This window comes from Ylistrum balloti, unplaced genomic scaffold (genome assembly GCF_031769215.1).
Source record: "Ylistrum balloti isolate Yb309-2 unplaced genomic scaffold, AGI_CSIRO_Ybal_v1 Utg370520, whole genome shotgun sequence".
Taxonomy (NCBI): Eukaryota; Metazoa; Mollusca; class Bivalvia; order Pectinida; family Pectinidae; genus Ylistrum; species Ylistrum balloti.
The window spans coordinates 700,663-720,091 of NW_026782333.1; the positions used below are offsets into that span (position 1 = coordinate 700,663).

A 19,429-nucleotide genomic window follows, 5' to 3' on the forward strand; every position below is an offset into this window, starting at 1 on the left:
AGACTATTTCCTCTTAGGAGCTATGATATGTTTCATGTTGTAAGTTTTTGAAAAATGACCATAACAAAAACAAAAGTCCAATTCAAATTATCTTTTTTTCTTAAAAATAAATGATATTCCATATTTATATTTCAAAGGAAAGATTAGTGTAAGCCGTTAAATTGACAAAAGCTCTAACGTGGGATATTGAAAATATAGGGTCTGTTGAATTGAATGGCGTTTTTTTCTTACAAAATAACAAAATCCTTCTTGATACTAATATCACTGCTACATGTAGGCCAGGTGCCTGACACTTGACTTAGACAAATTAATGTTTGCAAAAATAGATTTTCAACAATCATTTATGGCATATAATCTTGCTAGAATTGTGTAATACGCTGATATTAAAGCAGTGCCCTTGCTGATATTCTAATATACATTTTTGTCTTTCTGTGATAAAACACTCATTTCCTCGACAAGGAGTGTTTCACCAACCAATTTAAGTCAAAGGCAGGTCATTTGTCGTACTTCTCAACAAAAATAGAGGTTTGGCATAACTCGGTTAATTATTTCATAAAAAAAGTCCTGAAATTCTGGTGAATTTTTATTAATACGACCTCCAACTTTTCCATTTGACATGTAACTTTGTGCATTTTTGAGGTAGAGTGGAATGTATTTCAGATAAGATGTGTTTTGCTCATTTAATCTAAAATTTCCTCATAATATTTTTAAAGCCAGGACACCAAAATGGAGGAGTTGTTGTTCAACATTTTCCACACCCATTTCCATGTCGTAATAAGAAACCAATATATTGTACTGGTTTACAACAGGATCAACAGGTAGGTAAAACAAAAGTTGAAGCTGGCTCCACCTCTGACTTTAAGACAGAGGTAATATGTTGTCTCCACCTCTGAGTTTGAGGTAAAGGTCATATGTTGGTGCCACCCCTGACTTTGAGGTAAAGGTCATATGTTGGTGCCACCCCTGACTTTGAGGTAAAGGTCATATGTTGGTGCCACCCCTGACTTTGAGGTAAAGGTCATATGTTGGTGCCACCCCTGACTTTGAGGTAAAGGTCATATGTTGGTGCCACCCCTGACTTTGAGGTAAAGGTCATATGTTGGTGCCACCCCTGACTTTGAGGTAAAGGTCATATGTTGGTGCCACCCCTGACTTTGAGGTAAAGGTCATATGTTGGTGCCACCTCTGACTTTGAGGTAAAGGTCATATGTTGGTGCCACCCCTGACTTTGAGGTAAAGGTCATATGTTGGTGCCACCCTTGACTTTAAGGCAGAGGTAATATGTTGGTGCCACCCCTGACTTTAAGGCAGAGGTAATATGTTGGTGCCACCCCTGACTTTGAGGTAAAGGTCATATGTTGGTGCCACCCCTGACATTAAGGCAGAGGTAATATGTTGGTGCCACCCCTGACTTTAAGGCAGAGGTAATATGTTGGTGCCACCCCTGACTTTAAGGCAGAGGTAATATGTTGGTGCCACCCCTGACTTTGAGGTAAAGGTAATGTGCTGGTTCTACTCCTGTCTTTGAGACAGAGGTAGTGTGCTGACTCCTGTCTTTGAGACAGAGGTAGTGTGCTGGTTTTACTCCTGACTTTGAGACAGAGGTAGTGTGCTGGTTTTACTCCTGTCTTTGAGACAGAGGTAGTGTGCTGGTTTTACTCCTGACTTTGAGACAGAGGTAGTGTGCTAGTTTTACTTGCGAATTTGAGACAGAGGTAATGCACTGGTTTTACTCTTTTCTTTGAGACAGAGGTAGTGTGCTAGTTTTACTCGCGAATTTGAGACAGAGGTAATGCACTGGTTTTACTCTTTTCTTTGAGACAGAGGTAGTGTGCTGACTCCTGTCTATGAGACAGAGGTAGTGTGCTGACTCCTGTCTTTGAGACAAAGGTAATGTGCTGGCTTTACTCTTTTCTTTGAGACAGAGGCAGTGTGTTAATGGCTCCTTGATATTGATGCAGGACAAATACAGTAGTTAATATATGCAAAGGAAATAACAAAAGAAAAAAATTCTGTCCCGAAATTCAATTTTGCTCAATGAAAACATTGTTGTGTAGTGTATATATACTTGTACTTTTTACATAATATGGGGTGGCCGGGTCCCACTGTCTACACTGTCTGATTGAACCTGAAATACATACACACCAGTCAATGTAAATATTGTACCGAAATTAAATTTGTCGTCAACCTCCGCACCGTGTATTTTTCAGTAGAGTAAAAATTCAATGGCTCAATTATTCAGTCTTGTACTTTAAAGTGATTTGCGGAGAACTGATCTGTTTTATCCCATATAAATAGCTGCTATACTTCTCGCAGATAAAAATTATATTTCCTGTGGAGAATCACCACATCATATCATTATTTACTAGTCTCTGATCCCCCAACTTTGATATCTTTTATCCTCTACACCATATCTCTCTACATGATCATAAAATTTGAAAAAGTCTTGTTAACCTTAATTCTGATAAAAATGTTTTCAAAATAAATTTATTTCAATTAAATAATTAGATAAAATTGTTTTCATTGCAGTCACCTTCTGGAATTACTTTTTTTCTTTAACTCAGAAGTTGAAAAAATGTTTCTTGTTGAAATTTAAATGAGTAAAGCATGTTAAGCTTTAATTTGATCGTGAATAGCGCATTATTAAATATATATGTTATGATGCTGGTTTGTACTTAACTTGAGCTAATAAATTTCTCAAGTGTTGATAGGCCTTTGCCATGAGAATTGATGAATCTGAGGCTAGTGGGGAGGTAGGGGGAGGCAGAGAATATTTAGGTTCATAGATAATGTAGACACACTACCTTATACATATAGAAATATTATCAACCTCAGCTGATTGAAACCTATTCCGGAGATTCCAGCTAGCTGTGCGATCTGTTGGAAGATGGTGTTATCTTACAATAGTGATGTAGGTTATTTGGTAAAACATATTTTAATGAACCTTATAGGATTCCGGACTACTACAACCTCACTTGTTGGCAAAATAGAATCATTGTAGGGGACTTCAATTAAAGCCTAAATGTAACCATTTCCTGGCTGGGTATAGTGTACCAGATAGCACATTGGGCCTGAAGTCAGAGGCAGAGGTTGAATTGGACATGATAAGGGACCATCACATGGTTTTCTATCTGTAAGTTTTAATTTCCAGACCAGTAAGAATAATTATTATAATTGATAACGAAAAGAAAGAAAAAGTTTCTTATGACAGGAGCTGTGTACATATTAAAGGCTTACAGCAGTTTTCAAGCATAGATACAGGTCATCGTTATAACTAGAATGAAATTTCAAAATCTGAGATATATATATATATAAAAAAAAACTACAGACAAAATATCAAAAGATCATAATGGATATGTAGCTAAAATGTCATTTATTGAAGAAAAAAAATTGTTGGGAAAAAGTCTAAAAGACATTTAATTACAGCTTTTAATATCTAATTACCACTTTTTACTTTTGCAGATCTATTTGTACCATGGGTCAAAGTTTAGATCCTGGTCGAGGTAAATCCTGTTATTAACAGATTGTTGAATTTAATATCCAAATGTAAAACATTCATTGTTGAACATATTTCAGATGGAAAAGATTGATTAATGGTTCGGTTTTGTTTATCTGAAGTTACAATTGATGTCAGAATGTAATGTTAAAAAGTAATTTACAACTTACACATGATTCAACGTTTAGTAATGTAAACCTCTAGTGTCAAATGAAACACAAAGACAGGAATACAAATACATTCATATTGTTTTCACAGATTTAAAGAGAATGCAGGTATTGGAAATATTTGTTATTGTGTTGTTGTAAACAATGAGTGATTTTAGGTCATAAGACTCCATGCAAATAAACTTGTATAATTGTACCATAATTGTCCATAACAAATGGACACTCATGTATGTTATAGCAGACCTTGACCTTGTCCTGAGAATATACTGTCCTGTCTTGACCTTGAAATGACATCCCCTGTCAACCTACATAATAGACTCTACCACCTTTGATCTGGACCAGTCTACAATCAGTCATTGAGAGACAATGGGTCAATGAGGTTATAAGTGATATAAGCAAAGGTATATAAATGTGTCCTGATCTCTGCTACATTTTTTCTGTCATTATGAATGCAACAGTGATTTGGACTTGGATTAATTTTCAATGGTTTTGATAAACAGGGAGAAAAGAATGTTGTGATTGCATGCATAGATTTTCCACCAGAAACTGGAATTAAGGATACTCTTTGATGTTTGGAGGAAGGCAATGATTGTAGATAGAGAAACAGTTTTAAGTATCAGATCAACTTTCACAGAGAAGAATGAATGGATTGGATTTCTGTTGTAAGGATGTTGTATTCAGATGTATTAAGTCCTTTCCTTTAAAGTGTCACAGGGTTCATTACTAAATACAATGGATTCCCTCTAAACTGGACACGCTTGGAACCAAGTTAAGTTTGTCCGATTTGGAGAGAAGTCAGGATTTAGAAGTCTGTGATACATAAAAAACAGGTTTTGCCGGGATTAATCTATTGAGTCAGAATGAAAAGAAAGTCAATTTGGAGTGAATTCCTACTTCAAAGAGACAGGCTAGGTAAGGACACACATAATTCTGGAATAGAAAGGGGCTGATTTCCCCTTAGGATACTGACGCCAATACTATAGGTGTGATGACTCGAATCATTTTCGAATTCCTTGAAAAGAGCTTGAAATAGATCTCATTTCTGTATCCCTTTTAAAAATGACATTGCTGTTTTAGTGCATTAGGAATAAAGTTTGAAATCAAGTTTTATTTGACGTTTTTGAAGGAGCTTATGTTGTGACTTGCAGGAGGATTGTAAACCTTTTCATAGTTGTTCAACCACAAGTGAAGTCAAGTATTACATAATATGTTACTGTATATCCATGTCAGTATGGATTCACAAAAAAGGACGCCAACAAGGGAAAAATTCAGTATGTTGTTGTCACCGACCTAGTGTAGACCTGACATTAATAAACATAACATGCCTGTTCAAGGAATTTGGAGCTGTTTAGTGTACGTGCATGTTAATCAGTGGAAGTTAATTTCATGGACGCGTGTGGGTTGCAATTTGCGTTCCAGTAATTAAAAGGAAAAATTGAAAGTAATTTATGTGAAGATGAAATTCTATTCTTAAAAAGTTGAATGGAATTTAAATGACGAACGTGTGAATTTTCAAGTTGTGTCAGGTAAGATTTCTCTTCAGGTTGTGTACCAGGTAAATCTATCATACTTATATTAATTAAGACACTGTTACATCATAGAGTGCAAAAACCATATTTACTCTGTAACAAGCCCAGAGGTCAATATATTACCAAGTGTTTATAAGGTAGGCGTATTATACATGACAATGAAATAGAATTTGAACATGGATTGGATTATTACCTGACTGTATATAAATGTGGGATGACAGTATTATACAAATATAATTAGATTAGCTATCTTACCTACTCTTAAGTCTAACTTGAGACATAATTTTATTATACATGTAATTGTAGTTAAGATGTCAGTAGACTGAAGCTCATACTTTATTTTCTCTTCAGGTATATTATAAAGTTCAGTCAAAGGAAAAGTCATAAATATATGCATTTATATAGAAAAATAACAAACCATAACACTATCATGTCAAATCTTCAGACACTTTACAGGTAGTAATTTAAAATCCAAATGTTTAAGACTGCTTCAAAATTTTATATAATTTGATTGTGGTATGAATATTTGTGGGATATTAGCAACAATGACAAAATAAACTTTCAGACCAGTGCACTGATTTAACACTTAGCATGGTTGTGAAATCAGCAGATTTTCCCTTACAATATATTACTGGTGTATATATAACAGCTGATGAAACTACCAATTTATTTAGCAACAAGTGTTACAAATGATACTTTTATATCAGCGAATCAGCTTTCAATTCAAAACAGCTGATCAAACTTCCTGTTTATGGTATTTACTTTTGAGCGGGATGTAATTTCCTTGAATTTGTATATATTTATGTTATAAAAGGCCTTCGGTGTCCATCGGCTGAAGGGATATTCAAGACACCGAAATTTACACTACTGTTCTCAACTGTAGTTTAAAACTTTGTCTTTGTTTTATTTTCTATGTATGTGATGTAACTTATGTAATTAAATTGTATTGATGAAAGGACAGATTAATTGACAATTAACTTGTCTAGACTGTACTTCATTGATCATATATCTTTTCCAGTAATATGCATCCAGCAAACATTTGCTTGCTAGGATTCAGTACCAATATTGGACTGTACGCTATCAATTTTACATAATAGATTCTATATATATTTCTCCATGTAATTACAAATTGATGAAAAAGTTGACAGTATTGTGCAGCACTAATCAATTCTGTAACAAAAATAAATCTAACCAATAAATCAAGTGCCAATAATAAATGATATTTTTGGAAAACCACAAAATTTGAGTCCCATGAAAATGTATGATTTTACAGTAAATCAGGAGTACCTTATAAATTTAGAGGAGGTGAATAAACTTCCTTAATGCTATTTAAGAAATGTAAACTGAATTGTAGTGTTTTATCTAAACAACTGATAGAATGTTATAAGGAAATGATTTTTATCTTTATTTTAAAAAAAATGACGACAAATATTATTTGAGCTTATTCATATTTTATTTAAGGATGCCAAAATGTTACCTGTCTGTATTGTCAACGGCATGGAAATGTTTACATCAGGTTTATCTGTGATGAAAATGTCTACATCAGGTGTATCTGTCATGGAAATGTTTACATCAGGTGTATCTGTGATGGGAATGTTTACATCAGGTTTATCTGTCATGGGAATGTTTACATCAGGTTTATCTGTCATGGAAATGTTTACATCAGGTGTATCTGTGATGGAAATGTTTACATCAGGTGTATCTGTGATGGAAATGTTTACATCAGGTTTATCTGTGATGGGAATGTTTACATCAGGTTTATCTGTGATGGGAATGTTTACATCAGGTATATCTGTTATGGAAATGTTTACATCAGGTTTTTCTGTCAAGGAAATGTGTACATCAGGATTATCTGTGATGGGAATGTTTACATCAGGTGTATCTGTTATGGAAATGTTTACATCAGGTGTATCTGTGATGGAAATGTTGACATCAGGTTTATCTGTGATGGGAATGTTTACATCAGGTGTATCTGTGATGGGAATGTTTACATCAGGTTTATCTGTCATGGAAATGTTGACATCAAGTTTATCTGTCATGGAAATGTGTACATCAGGATTATCTGTGATGGGAATGTTTACATCAGGTTTTTCTGTCATGGAAAGAAGGATGGCTGTAGTGTGTGAGGGCCCTGAAAGGGAAATAATGAGGGATGTTCAAATGGATAACAAAAAACTTTCACCTTCTCCAGAAGTTCAGGTTGATATTTAATCAACTCACTCTGAATAACCAAGAGGTACTGATCATGATATTAATACTGTGCTTTGTTATTTGATCAACTGAATTACCGTGTTTCACTTCCAAGGTCATAGGGGCAAAAAGTTCACCCAGAAAAAGTCTTTCATCAGAGCCTTAGTAATATCTTTATTAATAATAACATACACAGATATTGCTGTCATGTATGTCATGTTGAATAGTTCATGAATGTTACTATACAGGCCCTTCAGACATCTTATTTATTTCTGAACTTGTAAAAATTTGTTTTATCTGAAAGTAAATTTCTGTAACACGTGTACTTCTAATTTCTTTTCAATTTTAATGGATACATATCAAATTATTTGTATACATAGAGAGTTGATGTGGGAAAGAAATAGAATAATGTGGAACTTAAAATCCAGCTTGCATTTTATGATGTGTGTTGTACTGTGCATACATTTCTGTGTATATAGGCATATACTTTAGAGGCCACACATTCAAAACGATATCTTTATGCATAATAACATGTCATTTTGGTTTGAGCAAAAACGTATAAGCCAACTTAAATGTAATTCAAGGGACATGCAAGATTTTTTGCCTCATTTCTGCAAAATCTAGATATGTATCATAATTAGTAGACTTGTTGTTTCTGTCGTTATTTTGTTGCAGATGCATTCAGTTTGTCCTAAGTCAAGATAAAAACGAAGCGATGAATGGCTAAATTAGCAATTAACACAAGGGATCTGTCAAGCTGGTTTAAGTTGCATACATACTACTTAATGTAAGACCAAGTTGTGTGTAGATATTCAAATTAAATTTTCTTGCAGAAAAAGGAAAATGTTGACATGTTGGTATTTTCTTTTTTTTTCTTCTCAAATCCCCTTCTGTGAAATTTCAAATGTAGCCTTTGGAAATCCTTAGCTGCACAATGCTGTGGCCTGTCTCCAATCTGGTCCCTAGCCAGCCTGCACATTTGTAGCAGTTATATTTTTTGAGGAGAGGTCAGCGTTACATCAGAGATAATTGTAAGGTAATCCTGGAACATGCTAAAGCCTAAAGTTCTGCCCATTTTCTGAAATATTTCTGAGGATTTTGTCTGCTTTTTTAGGAAATTCTTAATAAAAAGAATACATTGATTTTCAGAGAATGTACAGATGGACCTTCAACTAATGTATAATATTGTATAACTTTGCTGCATATCCTAAACACTAAACATAGGAGAAAGGCCTTAATATGACCTTGGTTTTCAGCCAGATATGGATCTTGGCTACATGTAAGTTTGATATGTATTAAATATGACAGATTAAAAACCTAGAGAAACCTAGGTTGAACTTGTCAATCGTGTTTTTATGTTAAAAGTCTATATTTAGCTTTAATACAGGTAAATATTATACTTAAAAGAGATTTTCAATTAAGATATAGTCCCAATATGAATTTACATGAAATAGATATCGTGTGGGATAAAAAAAAAATGTGACTCTGCTGTAGATTTTGCAATGTTCTGTAGTTTGTGTGGTTGAATCTTGAAATGTCATAACCTTTGGGATATCACTACAATTTCTGTGAAGATTTATTTGAAAACAATATGGAGGTGTATAATCCACAGATGCTGTGATACTATGGATACTGACCTCAATGACGGTAACACCTAGATTTGTCCCTTGTTAACTGTACAGACGAAGGTAGATACTTGGTTTTAATTACTTTTGTACATCGGTGTAATGTGTTTCTGGACAGGTGTTTGTTAATAAGGTCTCTTTCTGTCACCATGACATAGCACTTTCCATGCGTGCAGACGCAATAAATTTTAAGGAGTTTCATTTCAATGTCAATTAATAATATTACATGAGTTTCCATTTCATGTGAAACTTGTCTTATTTTAGAGTTTTCCTCTACTTGCAGTCATAGAATCATATTTTTACTTTTTGGAAGGATTAATATCACATCCATCTTCCTTAGGGGCTAATATTGAAATTCAGAAAAAGAAAACCACTGCTAAATTTGTAAAATAAGAAATTTTATTGATTTATCAAAAGATTTTGAAACCAGTTCAATGTTCCTCTTAATTGTATTAAATAGAAGTCTTGAATTTACATAATTTGTGGGTTTATGTACCTGGCATTCAGGGGTAAGGGGGAACACTGTAAGTTTTATATATATATATATTAATCCCTTTATCTGCCTCAGATGAAAGCATATGAATGTTATTCTGCTGTGGGAACTAATCCTTTTAGTTCCAGACGAAAGCCCACGTGATAGAGAAGGTGAGGCTTTTCACATGTAATGAAAAATTGAACCCTGGTCGCACAGGTAAAAGACTATAGTGTGTTACCACTGCACCTCCCAAGTAAACAATTTGAGGTAGATTTTGTTTGATGCTGTGGTGATATGATCTGATCATTATAAGGAGTCATTATTACCTATGGAGGAGGATGAGACTAAGCATTACGGGGAAAATAGGACTTTGTTGTATTGTATGGTAATGTGGTCCTCAGAACTTTTGTAAAATGCAGTTTCAATTTTGTATATATTCTTATATCTGTGCAAGCAGTTGTTAAAGTAATGTTTCCTATTTAAAATCCATTAAAATGAAACATTTCTGTGTGTGACATACACAGTCCTTTATCTATATATAGGATAATATAGACCGTAGATCCTGATTGGTCAATATCAAGGCATTATAGATTCTATTGAACCTCTACATGTGACACAAGGTTTTATGATGAACACAAAATGGTTGAAACAGTTTCACATGTACAAGTGAAAAGTAGCATCTTTATTGACATGAGAGAGTTTGCAACATGGAATGTCATGGGAAAATTCTCAAACCATTGGCAGTGAACTAGTCCAGAGTTCCACTTCATTGAATGTTTGTGTGGCATGCTTTACAGCTGAAGAGACTATTTATTATCTGTAGAATGAAAAATAGACTGGAAAACATTTCCAGATATTAATTTTACTAATACAGAACAAGTAGAAAAGAGAGCAAAAAGCCAGAAACATTATCATTTATAGTTAAGTATACATTTAGAGTATAGCATATACTTGGGAACTCTCAGGAGAGGAAGAACAGTTCACAATAGATGGAAGTCTAGAATACAACACCAGTGAAAGTCTAAAGACAACAACAGATGGAAGTCTAGAATACAACACCAGTGAAAGTCTAGAGACAACATCAGATGGAAGTCTAGAATACAACACCAGTGAAAGTCTAGAGACAACAACAGATGGAAGTCTAGAATACAACACCAGTGAAAGTCTAGAGACAACAACAGATGGAAGTCTAGAATACAACACCAGTGAAAGTCTAGAGACAACAACAGACGGAAGTCTAGAATACAACACCAGGGAAAGTCTACAGACAACAACAGATGGAAGTCTAGAATACAACACCAGGGAAAGTCTAGAGACAACAACAGATGGAAGTCTAGAATACAACACCAGGGAAAGTCTACAGACAACAACAGATGGAAGTCTAGAATACACAACCAGGGAAAGTCTGGAGACAACAACAGATGGAAGTCTAGAATACAACACCAGGGAAAGTCTAGAGACAACAACAGATGGAAGTCTAGAATACAACACCAGGGAAAGTCTACAGACAACAACAGATGGAAGTCTAGAATACACAACCAGGGAAAGTCTGGAGACAACAACAGATGGAAGTCTAGAATACAACACCAGGGAAAGTCTACAGACAACAACAGATGGAAGTCTAGAATACACAACCAGGGAAAGTCTGGAGACAACAACAGATGGAAGTCTAGAATACAACACCAGGGAAATACAACAACAACAGATGGAAGTCTAGAATACACAACCAGGGAAAGTCTGGAGACAACAACAGATGGAAGTCTAGAATACAACACCAGGGAAAGTCTACAGACAACAACAGATGGAAGTCTAGAATACACAACCAGGGAAAGTCTGGAGACAACAACAGATGGAAGTCTAGAATACAACACCAGGGAAAGTCTACAGACAACAACAGATGGAAGTCTAGAATACACAACCAGGGAAAGTCTGGAGACAACAATAGATAGAAGTCTAGAATACAACACCAGGGAAAGTCTGGAGACAACAACATATGTAATTCTAGAATACACAACCAGGGAAAGTCTAGAGACAACAACAGATGGAAGTCTAGAATACAACACCAGGGAAAGTCTGGAGACAACAATAGATGGAAGTCTAGAATACATCACCAGGGAAAGTCTGGAGACAACAACAGATGGAAGTCTAGATCACAACACGCTGGAAAGTCTGGAGACAACAGATGGAAGTCTAGAATACACAACCAGGGAACGTCTGGAGACAACAGATGGAAGTCTAGAATACAACACCAGGGAAAGTCTAGAGACAACAACAGATGGAAGTCTAGATCACAACACGAGGGAAAGTCTACAGACAACAACAGATGGAAGTCTAGAATACACAACCAGGGAAAGTCTGGAGACAACAACAGATGGAAGTCTAGAATACACAACCAAGGAAAGTCTGGAGACAACAGATGGAGGTCTAGAATACAACACCAGGGAAACGTCTAGAGACAACAATAGATGGAAGTCTAGAATACAACAACAGGGAAAGTCTACAGACAACAACAGATGGAAGTCTAGAATACAACACCAGGGAACGTCTAGAGACAACAACAGATGGAAGTCTAGAATACAACTGAAGAGAAAGTATGGAGAGCAACTACAAAGAAAGTTTGTAGTGCAACAAGTTGAAGTGAACATGCTATTATGAGCGAGAGACATTCTATTTATAACCATTGTATAAAAACTTTAAGAATGATCTCATGCTAACCTGGGTCACCTCATAACTGACCCAGATACAACATGACAACAATTCTAATGTTGTTCTGGCCTTGGTGGGGATTTAATCCTCAAAGATGTTACTGCTGTACTGGTTATGTATTAGATCAGAAGGGATTAAGGTTGTAGTAAACTATGGCTACAAGGTGGAGAATTGGGGGTCTGACATACAGGTGTACTGGTATTTAACTAGCCCATTTTATATTAGTGTCAAACAAACTTTTGTAAAGAGATATATACATATAGTTGAAACTTGCTATCTTGAAATTCAAGGGACCGTGGAAAATATTTTGATTTATCCGAATTTTGATTCAAACAAAGTGTCCAAATAAGGATGATGATGTCAGTTTCCTGACGTTGATTGCACTCAAGTTGTTCCATCCCACACACGTGTTCACAAACTAACCTTACTGATGAGGCATATGTAGATATGATTTAAGGAATGACAATAAAATGAAAACAAAATTTGCTTCTGATATGCTACTAGAAATGATGTATAAAGATACTGATCATAGTAATATTACTTTACTAAGAATAAATAAATATTGGAAAAATGCAACACTAGAAAGGATTGATTGACCTGTTATAGAAAACATTGTCCAAACAGTAAATCTAGCAAGGTATCTGATCGGAGTTTTTTAGTAAAAAAGCTAGAAAATTTCTACCTTGGAATCGTGGAGATCATATTTTGTCCAAAAATTTTGTACTGGTTTGATGGTTTTCTTTCCTGAAGATGCGCGCAGCCTATCTGAATGTTTTCATGTCTTGTGTAATATGCTATTTGTCTTACATACAGGTAAAGTCACTGCTTGAAAAACAAAATTACAAAAATACAGATGGAAAAATTCGGAACAAGGAAATTATTTCAACTTAAACAAAATTTGACTCAAGCTATTTCAAGACAAGGAGTTTCAGCTGTATATATGTACTTATACACAAACAGGTAAAAGTACATATACACAAAGAGATAAAAATGAAAATAGTTAAACACAGGGAATGAACAATAATCAGGTAGTTACTAGTGTTTTTATCAATGCTTCCAGTATAGATGTGTAAGTATTCGTATAGTTTATTTGAGCATGTTTGGCTCCAGACTATAAATTAGCCACAATTTTGCTGAATAATGACGTTATTATATATGAAAGTACATACAGGCACTCAGAAGTTGCTGTGGAAAACTGATTTGTTAACTTATAGAAAACAAAATACTTCCCACAATTGGGACAGATTCCTGATAAAAGAGTTTTTGTTGTAAGATATTACATGTTGTAATTGATGTACACATGTCTGGACCAAAGTGACAAATGGTGATGAAAACTTATATAAAAGTTTATGTTGTATTCCAGATGTATGTATTGTTGATAAAAAATAGTAAGATCACTTTCCTGTCTGTAGACACAAAGCATGACAAGTATTTTTAAGTAAGGAAAATGATAAAATTTGATAATAACTGATATGTATGGAGGCCGAGGAGACTTTTCTGTTCATAGTGTTAAACCGAGGTTTGGTGTCTTCATTGTTTAGCACAGGCCTCCTTTACTAATTATTATCCTACAGCACACGCAGATTCGCTTGTTTGTAAACAAAGGGAAATGTAATAACACAAAAATATATGTCCACATCCAACAACAAACAAAAGGTCACCCACAAATTGTACAGAGTGCAGTCCCCAACCTGCAGGTCTTCATATAACAATGCCATGTACAGACACAAGGTCATCATTAGCAGTGACCTTTACCTTAAAGGTCATGACCTCAGGCATTTAGAGAAAGAAGCAAATGAATTAGTTGTCACTCTTCTCCCCTCGCATTTCCCCCTCTTTCATCTGAGTTCAGTTCAAGAGCTCTGACACAAAGACTTTTTTCTCATCTGTCATGTCAGTAAGATGCTTTGAAGTCTTGATCTGGGGGAAGCTTGAATGTTTGACCCCAGTTTCTAATGTGTGAACTTACACTGGTTGCCATGGGATGAAAAACAAATGTTCTCATCTTTCTGATTCATGAAATGATGTAGATCATGTATCACAGAACAAGGAGATGTTTTGTTTTGAATCAAATATAGTAACTGGCTGTATACTGGACAACTGTAAGTGGATCAGTGTGTTATCAGAATGAACTGCTCTATTTCAATATTTTGTGTGAAGTTTATTCTATTTCTTTTTCTTTTTGAAAAACATGTAAAGAAGGTGGGATAAAATTTTACAAGGATATTAAACTTGTTTTTTTTCTCTCCTGTAATTAGCCCGCCTCTTAACTTTGAGTAAGCATTAAACATTTTGAACCTCTTGGTTCATTGGAGAATACAGCAGGAGTGTGGATTTTGTTGTGTGATACGGGGCAGCTATTGGTACAGAACTTCTTTAAAGCAAAAAATCCTTTTCCTATACATTCAGGTATTCTGAATAAGTTGGCGATATGAAAAGGATCTAGATGTTTTGTTTTCCTACCCCAAAGTTGTTTTTCCTCATTTCAAATATATAAAACATTTATTTGTTTATTTATTTAGTAGGATTGATTGTCTGGTTACTGTATCTGCATCTTTTCTTTTGTTTCTCAAATTCCTCCGTGAGGATGAAGTGGCTTCAATAATATAAAGCAATAGAATCTGGAATGGAAATGTACATAATTGGCAATTATCAACCTTTCAGTAGATGATCTTATTTCACTATTATACAGTGTGTACTTTTATTAACAAAATAATCTTCATTAAAACCCCAAATTAAGTTGTATGATAAGTCATTCTATAACTTTGTATTGAGTCAGTTCATTTGATAACATTTAAAAGCCAATTTTATTTCTAAATTGAATGAATTTGGAATTTTATAAGTACTTATGGCTGCTTTAGTTTAACATCTAATTTAGTTTGTTAAAATGCACTAAGAAATTCTTCTGATAATAAAAAAAGGCTGTTAATTTTTCCCTCACTGCTTGTGATAGATTACAAATTCCATTGCTGTTTTCCAGAATATTATAAATTTCGTGACTGTGATAAAAACTCTTTACATCAAAGTTGGGAACTACCTCAAAGAATGTGTGCTTGCATTTTGTTAACAATTTTTATATTGCAAATGGTGAATGGTTCATTAAATAAACATTTTAAAGTGGTGCAAGTTTGACCTATGCTTGCATTTCATCTATTCATCACCAAATCACTGATACATAACAGAATGTAAACAGTTTCACAACCTAGAACGTCAAGTGTTGTAAGCTTCAAATCAACTATTTCAAAACTTGTGACTCCTGATTTTATTACAGCATGAAATGACAAAAAGATCTGTTGAACTTGTCAAGATTCAGAATGTGACATTATTTTGTCATGGTGTGATCCTCTGTTATATTTAACTTCCTCTGGTGATAATTTAAAGTGATTGAATTAAGACACCTAGAAAATAGTTGTGGATGCTTCATGAAATTCCTCAAAATTTCATTAAACATTTATTTTCTATGTAATTTGTCATGTTATTTATCTTGCATCATGGTCACATTCTTATTTACTCAGATATATATATATATCACAACTTAAAGTTCTCCATATATATAACATTAGTTTAATGTTTATTTCCATGATCTCACTTTGATTTATTTTATGCTTACCATTAGAAATATAATGTATCAATTAAGTATGCATTTTACCTGATATAATTTATATTTTGTTTTATCTACATGTAGATAAATATGAATGCACATCTATATGTCATGCAGGCCCTCTAGACCTCTTATCTTTATTTAGAACTTAGTAATTTCTAATTACATATATGAAAATTTCACCAGTAAACATTTCCAATACACATTTTATAAATCATACACAAATGAATTTATCTTTAACTTATTTTTATATTTCAGATGTTACCATAACAACCAACACTATGGGTTAGAGAGAGAGTCAACACCACCTGTATCCATGACAACCTCTAAGGGAGGATTTCTTTTAATATACAAAAAGTTCTAAATTCTCCATCATAATGGGTAAGTGTGCATGGATACTTACTATTTGACTGTTACTTATTCCAGGTGAAGAAGAACATTTATATTTTCTGTGTCTGTAAATTGATCATAATTTTGGTGTGACTTCGTATCAAGTGACGTATTCACAAAATGTTTTTAAGTCCTGAAACTAACAGAGGATATAGAAATATAGATTGTAAAAAAATTGATTTAAAGAAAGTTATGATTACCAAGAGTAACAGGAGTATACTCTGAGGTTATAACAATTAAGGTCTGAGGCTAAGTCTTCAAATTTCAGAAATAAGCAACTTTAATTTGATAGTATATAATTTGGAAAAAAAAAAGAGAAAAAAATAAGATATAAAATGAGATACAAATGTAGATCTTAAGTGTTCACTTTGATTACAATATTTACCTTAACAGTTACCACTTATAGATATTCAAGGGACATAACTCTGTTTCAATTGGTCACAAGACAGTTACCACTAACATATATTAAAGGGATAAAACTCTATTTAAACCAGCCACCAGACAGTTACCACTTACAGATATTCAAGGGACATAAATCTGTTTCAACCAGTCACAAGACAGTTACCACTAACAAATATTAAAGGGATAAAACTCTATTTAAACCAGCCACCAGACAATTACCACTTATAAATATTCAAGGGACATAACTCTATTTCAACTTGTCATCAGACAATTACCACTTATAAATATTTAAGGGACGTAATTCTGTTTCAACCAGCCACTTTGCTATTACCGTCAGCCAGGAAAATCACAATCCTGTTAGTTTGTCATAGAAACCAATGTGTTAGAACAAAAGTGGTGTGTAGACATGTGGTCCATAGTATTGTCTTTACCCCAGGAGTGGAATATTGATGTGGAATATATAGACATCATTAAATTATTGATGTGATGTCTTTGAGTTGTGATGATGTCATACTGATTTTTATAACTGTGAAATTCCCATTTCACCATAGAAAAGTCACACACACTTAGGTAAAAGTGTGACAGGTACACCTGTTAATTATAAAAGAGAAAAAAAAAGTTTTTACCTGAATGTTTTTTTAGATTGACTTTCCTCTGTGACATTCTGTAACACATATCACTTCTGCCTTTGCTGATATCTTATTAAGAATCATCAGCCCCAACCGAGTTTAAATATGATATATGTCTATAAGTAATGCAGGATCTAAACTTAATGTAGTGATATGTAGGAAGCAGCTGCAGAAGTTAGAGAATATCAATTTTGTTTTCATAGTGGGATTAGAGGATTCTATATCTGTATTGGGAATAAACTTTTCTGTTCATTAAATAGGATTAGTGAAGTTATATTTGTAGCTTTCATATGGGAAACATGTAATCCTGACTTTTGGCCTTCCAGAAAACGTTAGGTACATTTGACAGGTACCTTTTTGATTTTCTCACAGTTCTGCAGAGATTCTCATAAAATTTGTAAAGAAATATTTTAGTTCACACATAGGGTCAAAGTAAAAAGTAAATCTTTAAGTACAAATATTGCGTGTGTCATGACTAACTGCTGTTTTTTTTATGTAGGTGAATACAATAGAGAGTAATTTCTGTTTTGGCTATTCATACAGTTATCTGTCACCAACCTGGTAGGCTTTACACGAAATTGTCTTGAACTAAATTGTCTTATATAATAGTGAACCAACCTACCTGTAACTTTGATTGTTTTAAATTTGATTTTTAAACATGTCAGAAAATGATGTTTAAATATTCAAATTAGAAAGAAGTATTTTCATCGCAGGAAATGAAAGATATTAGATAAGTTTAAAGAAAGCTTACTGAATAATTCTGACATTGATCCTGTGTGTCTCAAAAGATTATTTAGGTGCCATTCAGTGTAACTGATACTGTATATAAAGGAAACTATTCATTAATTTGTGTTCAATATTCTACAATCTATTACTGTTAGCTTCTGTTTCCATCTGACAGCCTAAACAAGTTTACAGGCTTCTCTATCAATTTGGCTTTGTAAAACATCCCAATAAAGTCATGGGCATGAATAAGGGTTAAAAGAATCCCTCATAAAGACACAGTAATTTGACGATTCTGTTGATTATTTTTACTTTAAACTGAATATATACGAACTATATGTTCTTCAACAAAGATAATTATTTTATTTATAGAAAAAAAGGGAGATAATTCAAAACAATTTTGACTCGTACTGATACATATATATAAATATATCTTTGACTGGAATTCAAAGATATATACTATGTGGGATTTTATCCTCGTTATAAGGGTGACATTGTCTTTTCTTTATATATATTGGCGTTACCATCCGACGCCTAGTAACTCTGACGTAAGCGTTGACCGTAGTGATGATTCTTTGTAAACCTGTCTTACTTTATAAAGGACTAGTCACTGTCGTTGGCGTTTTGCATTATCAGTACTTGGAGATTGAAGTTATACTTGGTATTTTGATTAGATAATTACAACTTTAAGCCCATTATAGGTGCTACTTGGGGTTTTTAAAGTGGGAGAGCTCATCTGTATAATAGCAATGAATACAGATGATCAGGATAATTTTGGGAAAATGATTTCTTTTTGTATCCTAGGTTGAATTATGGTGACAGATCGATTGTTACAGATTTAGAAATCCTGTATTGAGATATTGTTCCAACTTGGTTATAAGTGTGTGCCAAGTTATTTTGTCTAGCATCTGAGTTTTTATAGCCAATTAAATCATTTTCTAAACATATATTCACAAATTGCTAAACCCTATATTATAAACATTGGTTGTGTTTGTCATTATTGATAAAATTTTCGCTTACCTAGGCATGGTGGTAAAATTTAACAGACGATTCAGTAGCTGATGCGTTTGTTTTCCTTCAAGATGATTACAGTGAATTACTTAAATCATTTGATAGTAAGATATTAAAACTGATGTAATGGGTTTGATTGGTCATTATTTCATTTAAATCCTATTGAAAACAGAAGTATGGATATATATTTATCTGAAAGGCATTGGTATCAGAATGTAGTACACTGTATAGTAATTACAAGTGGAAAGATGTATGACACTAAACTGAGTAATAAGGTCAAATATGTAAGACACTTATTTTAATAATTTGGTCAAAAATTAAGGATAGTTGACCAAATAGGATGAAGGACACTGAGCTTGATAATTAGGTCAAAGGTGTAGGACACTTAAAGGATGTAGGACATTGAGCTTGATAATTAGGTCAAAGATGTTGACACTGACCTTGATAATTAGTTCAAAGATGTAGGACACTATAATGATGTAGGA

The 19,429-nt window shown here is 33.8% G+C and overlaps 1 protein-coding gene across 1 annotated transcript in view; it reads left to right on the top strand.

The window, feature by feature from the left end:
- Nucleotides 1-19,429, top strand: part of LOC132555847 (mitogen-activated protein kinase kinase kinase 2-like) — a 65,449-nt gene that overhangs the window by 15,024 nt on the left and 30,996 nt on the right. Inside the window, exon 2 of the mRNA XM_060220207.1 lies at nucleotides 16,048-16,170. Coding sequence (XP_060076190.1) covers nucleotides 16,167-16,170 — 4 coding nt within the window. The 5' untranslated portion in view covers nucleotides 16,048-16,166. The remainder of the gene's footprint in view (nucleotides 1-16,047; nucleotides 16,171-19,429) is intronic.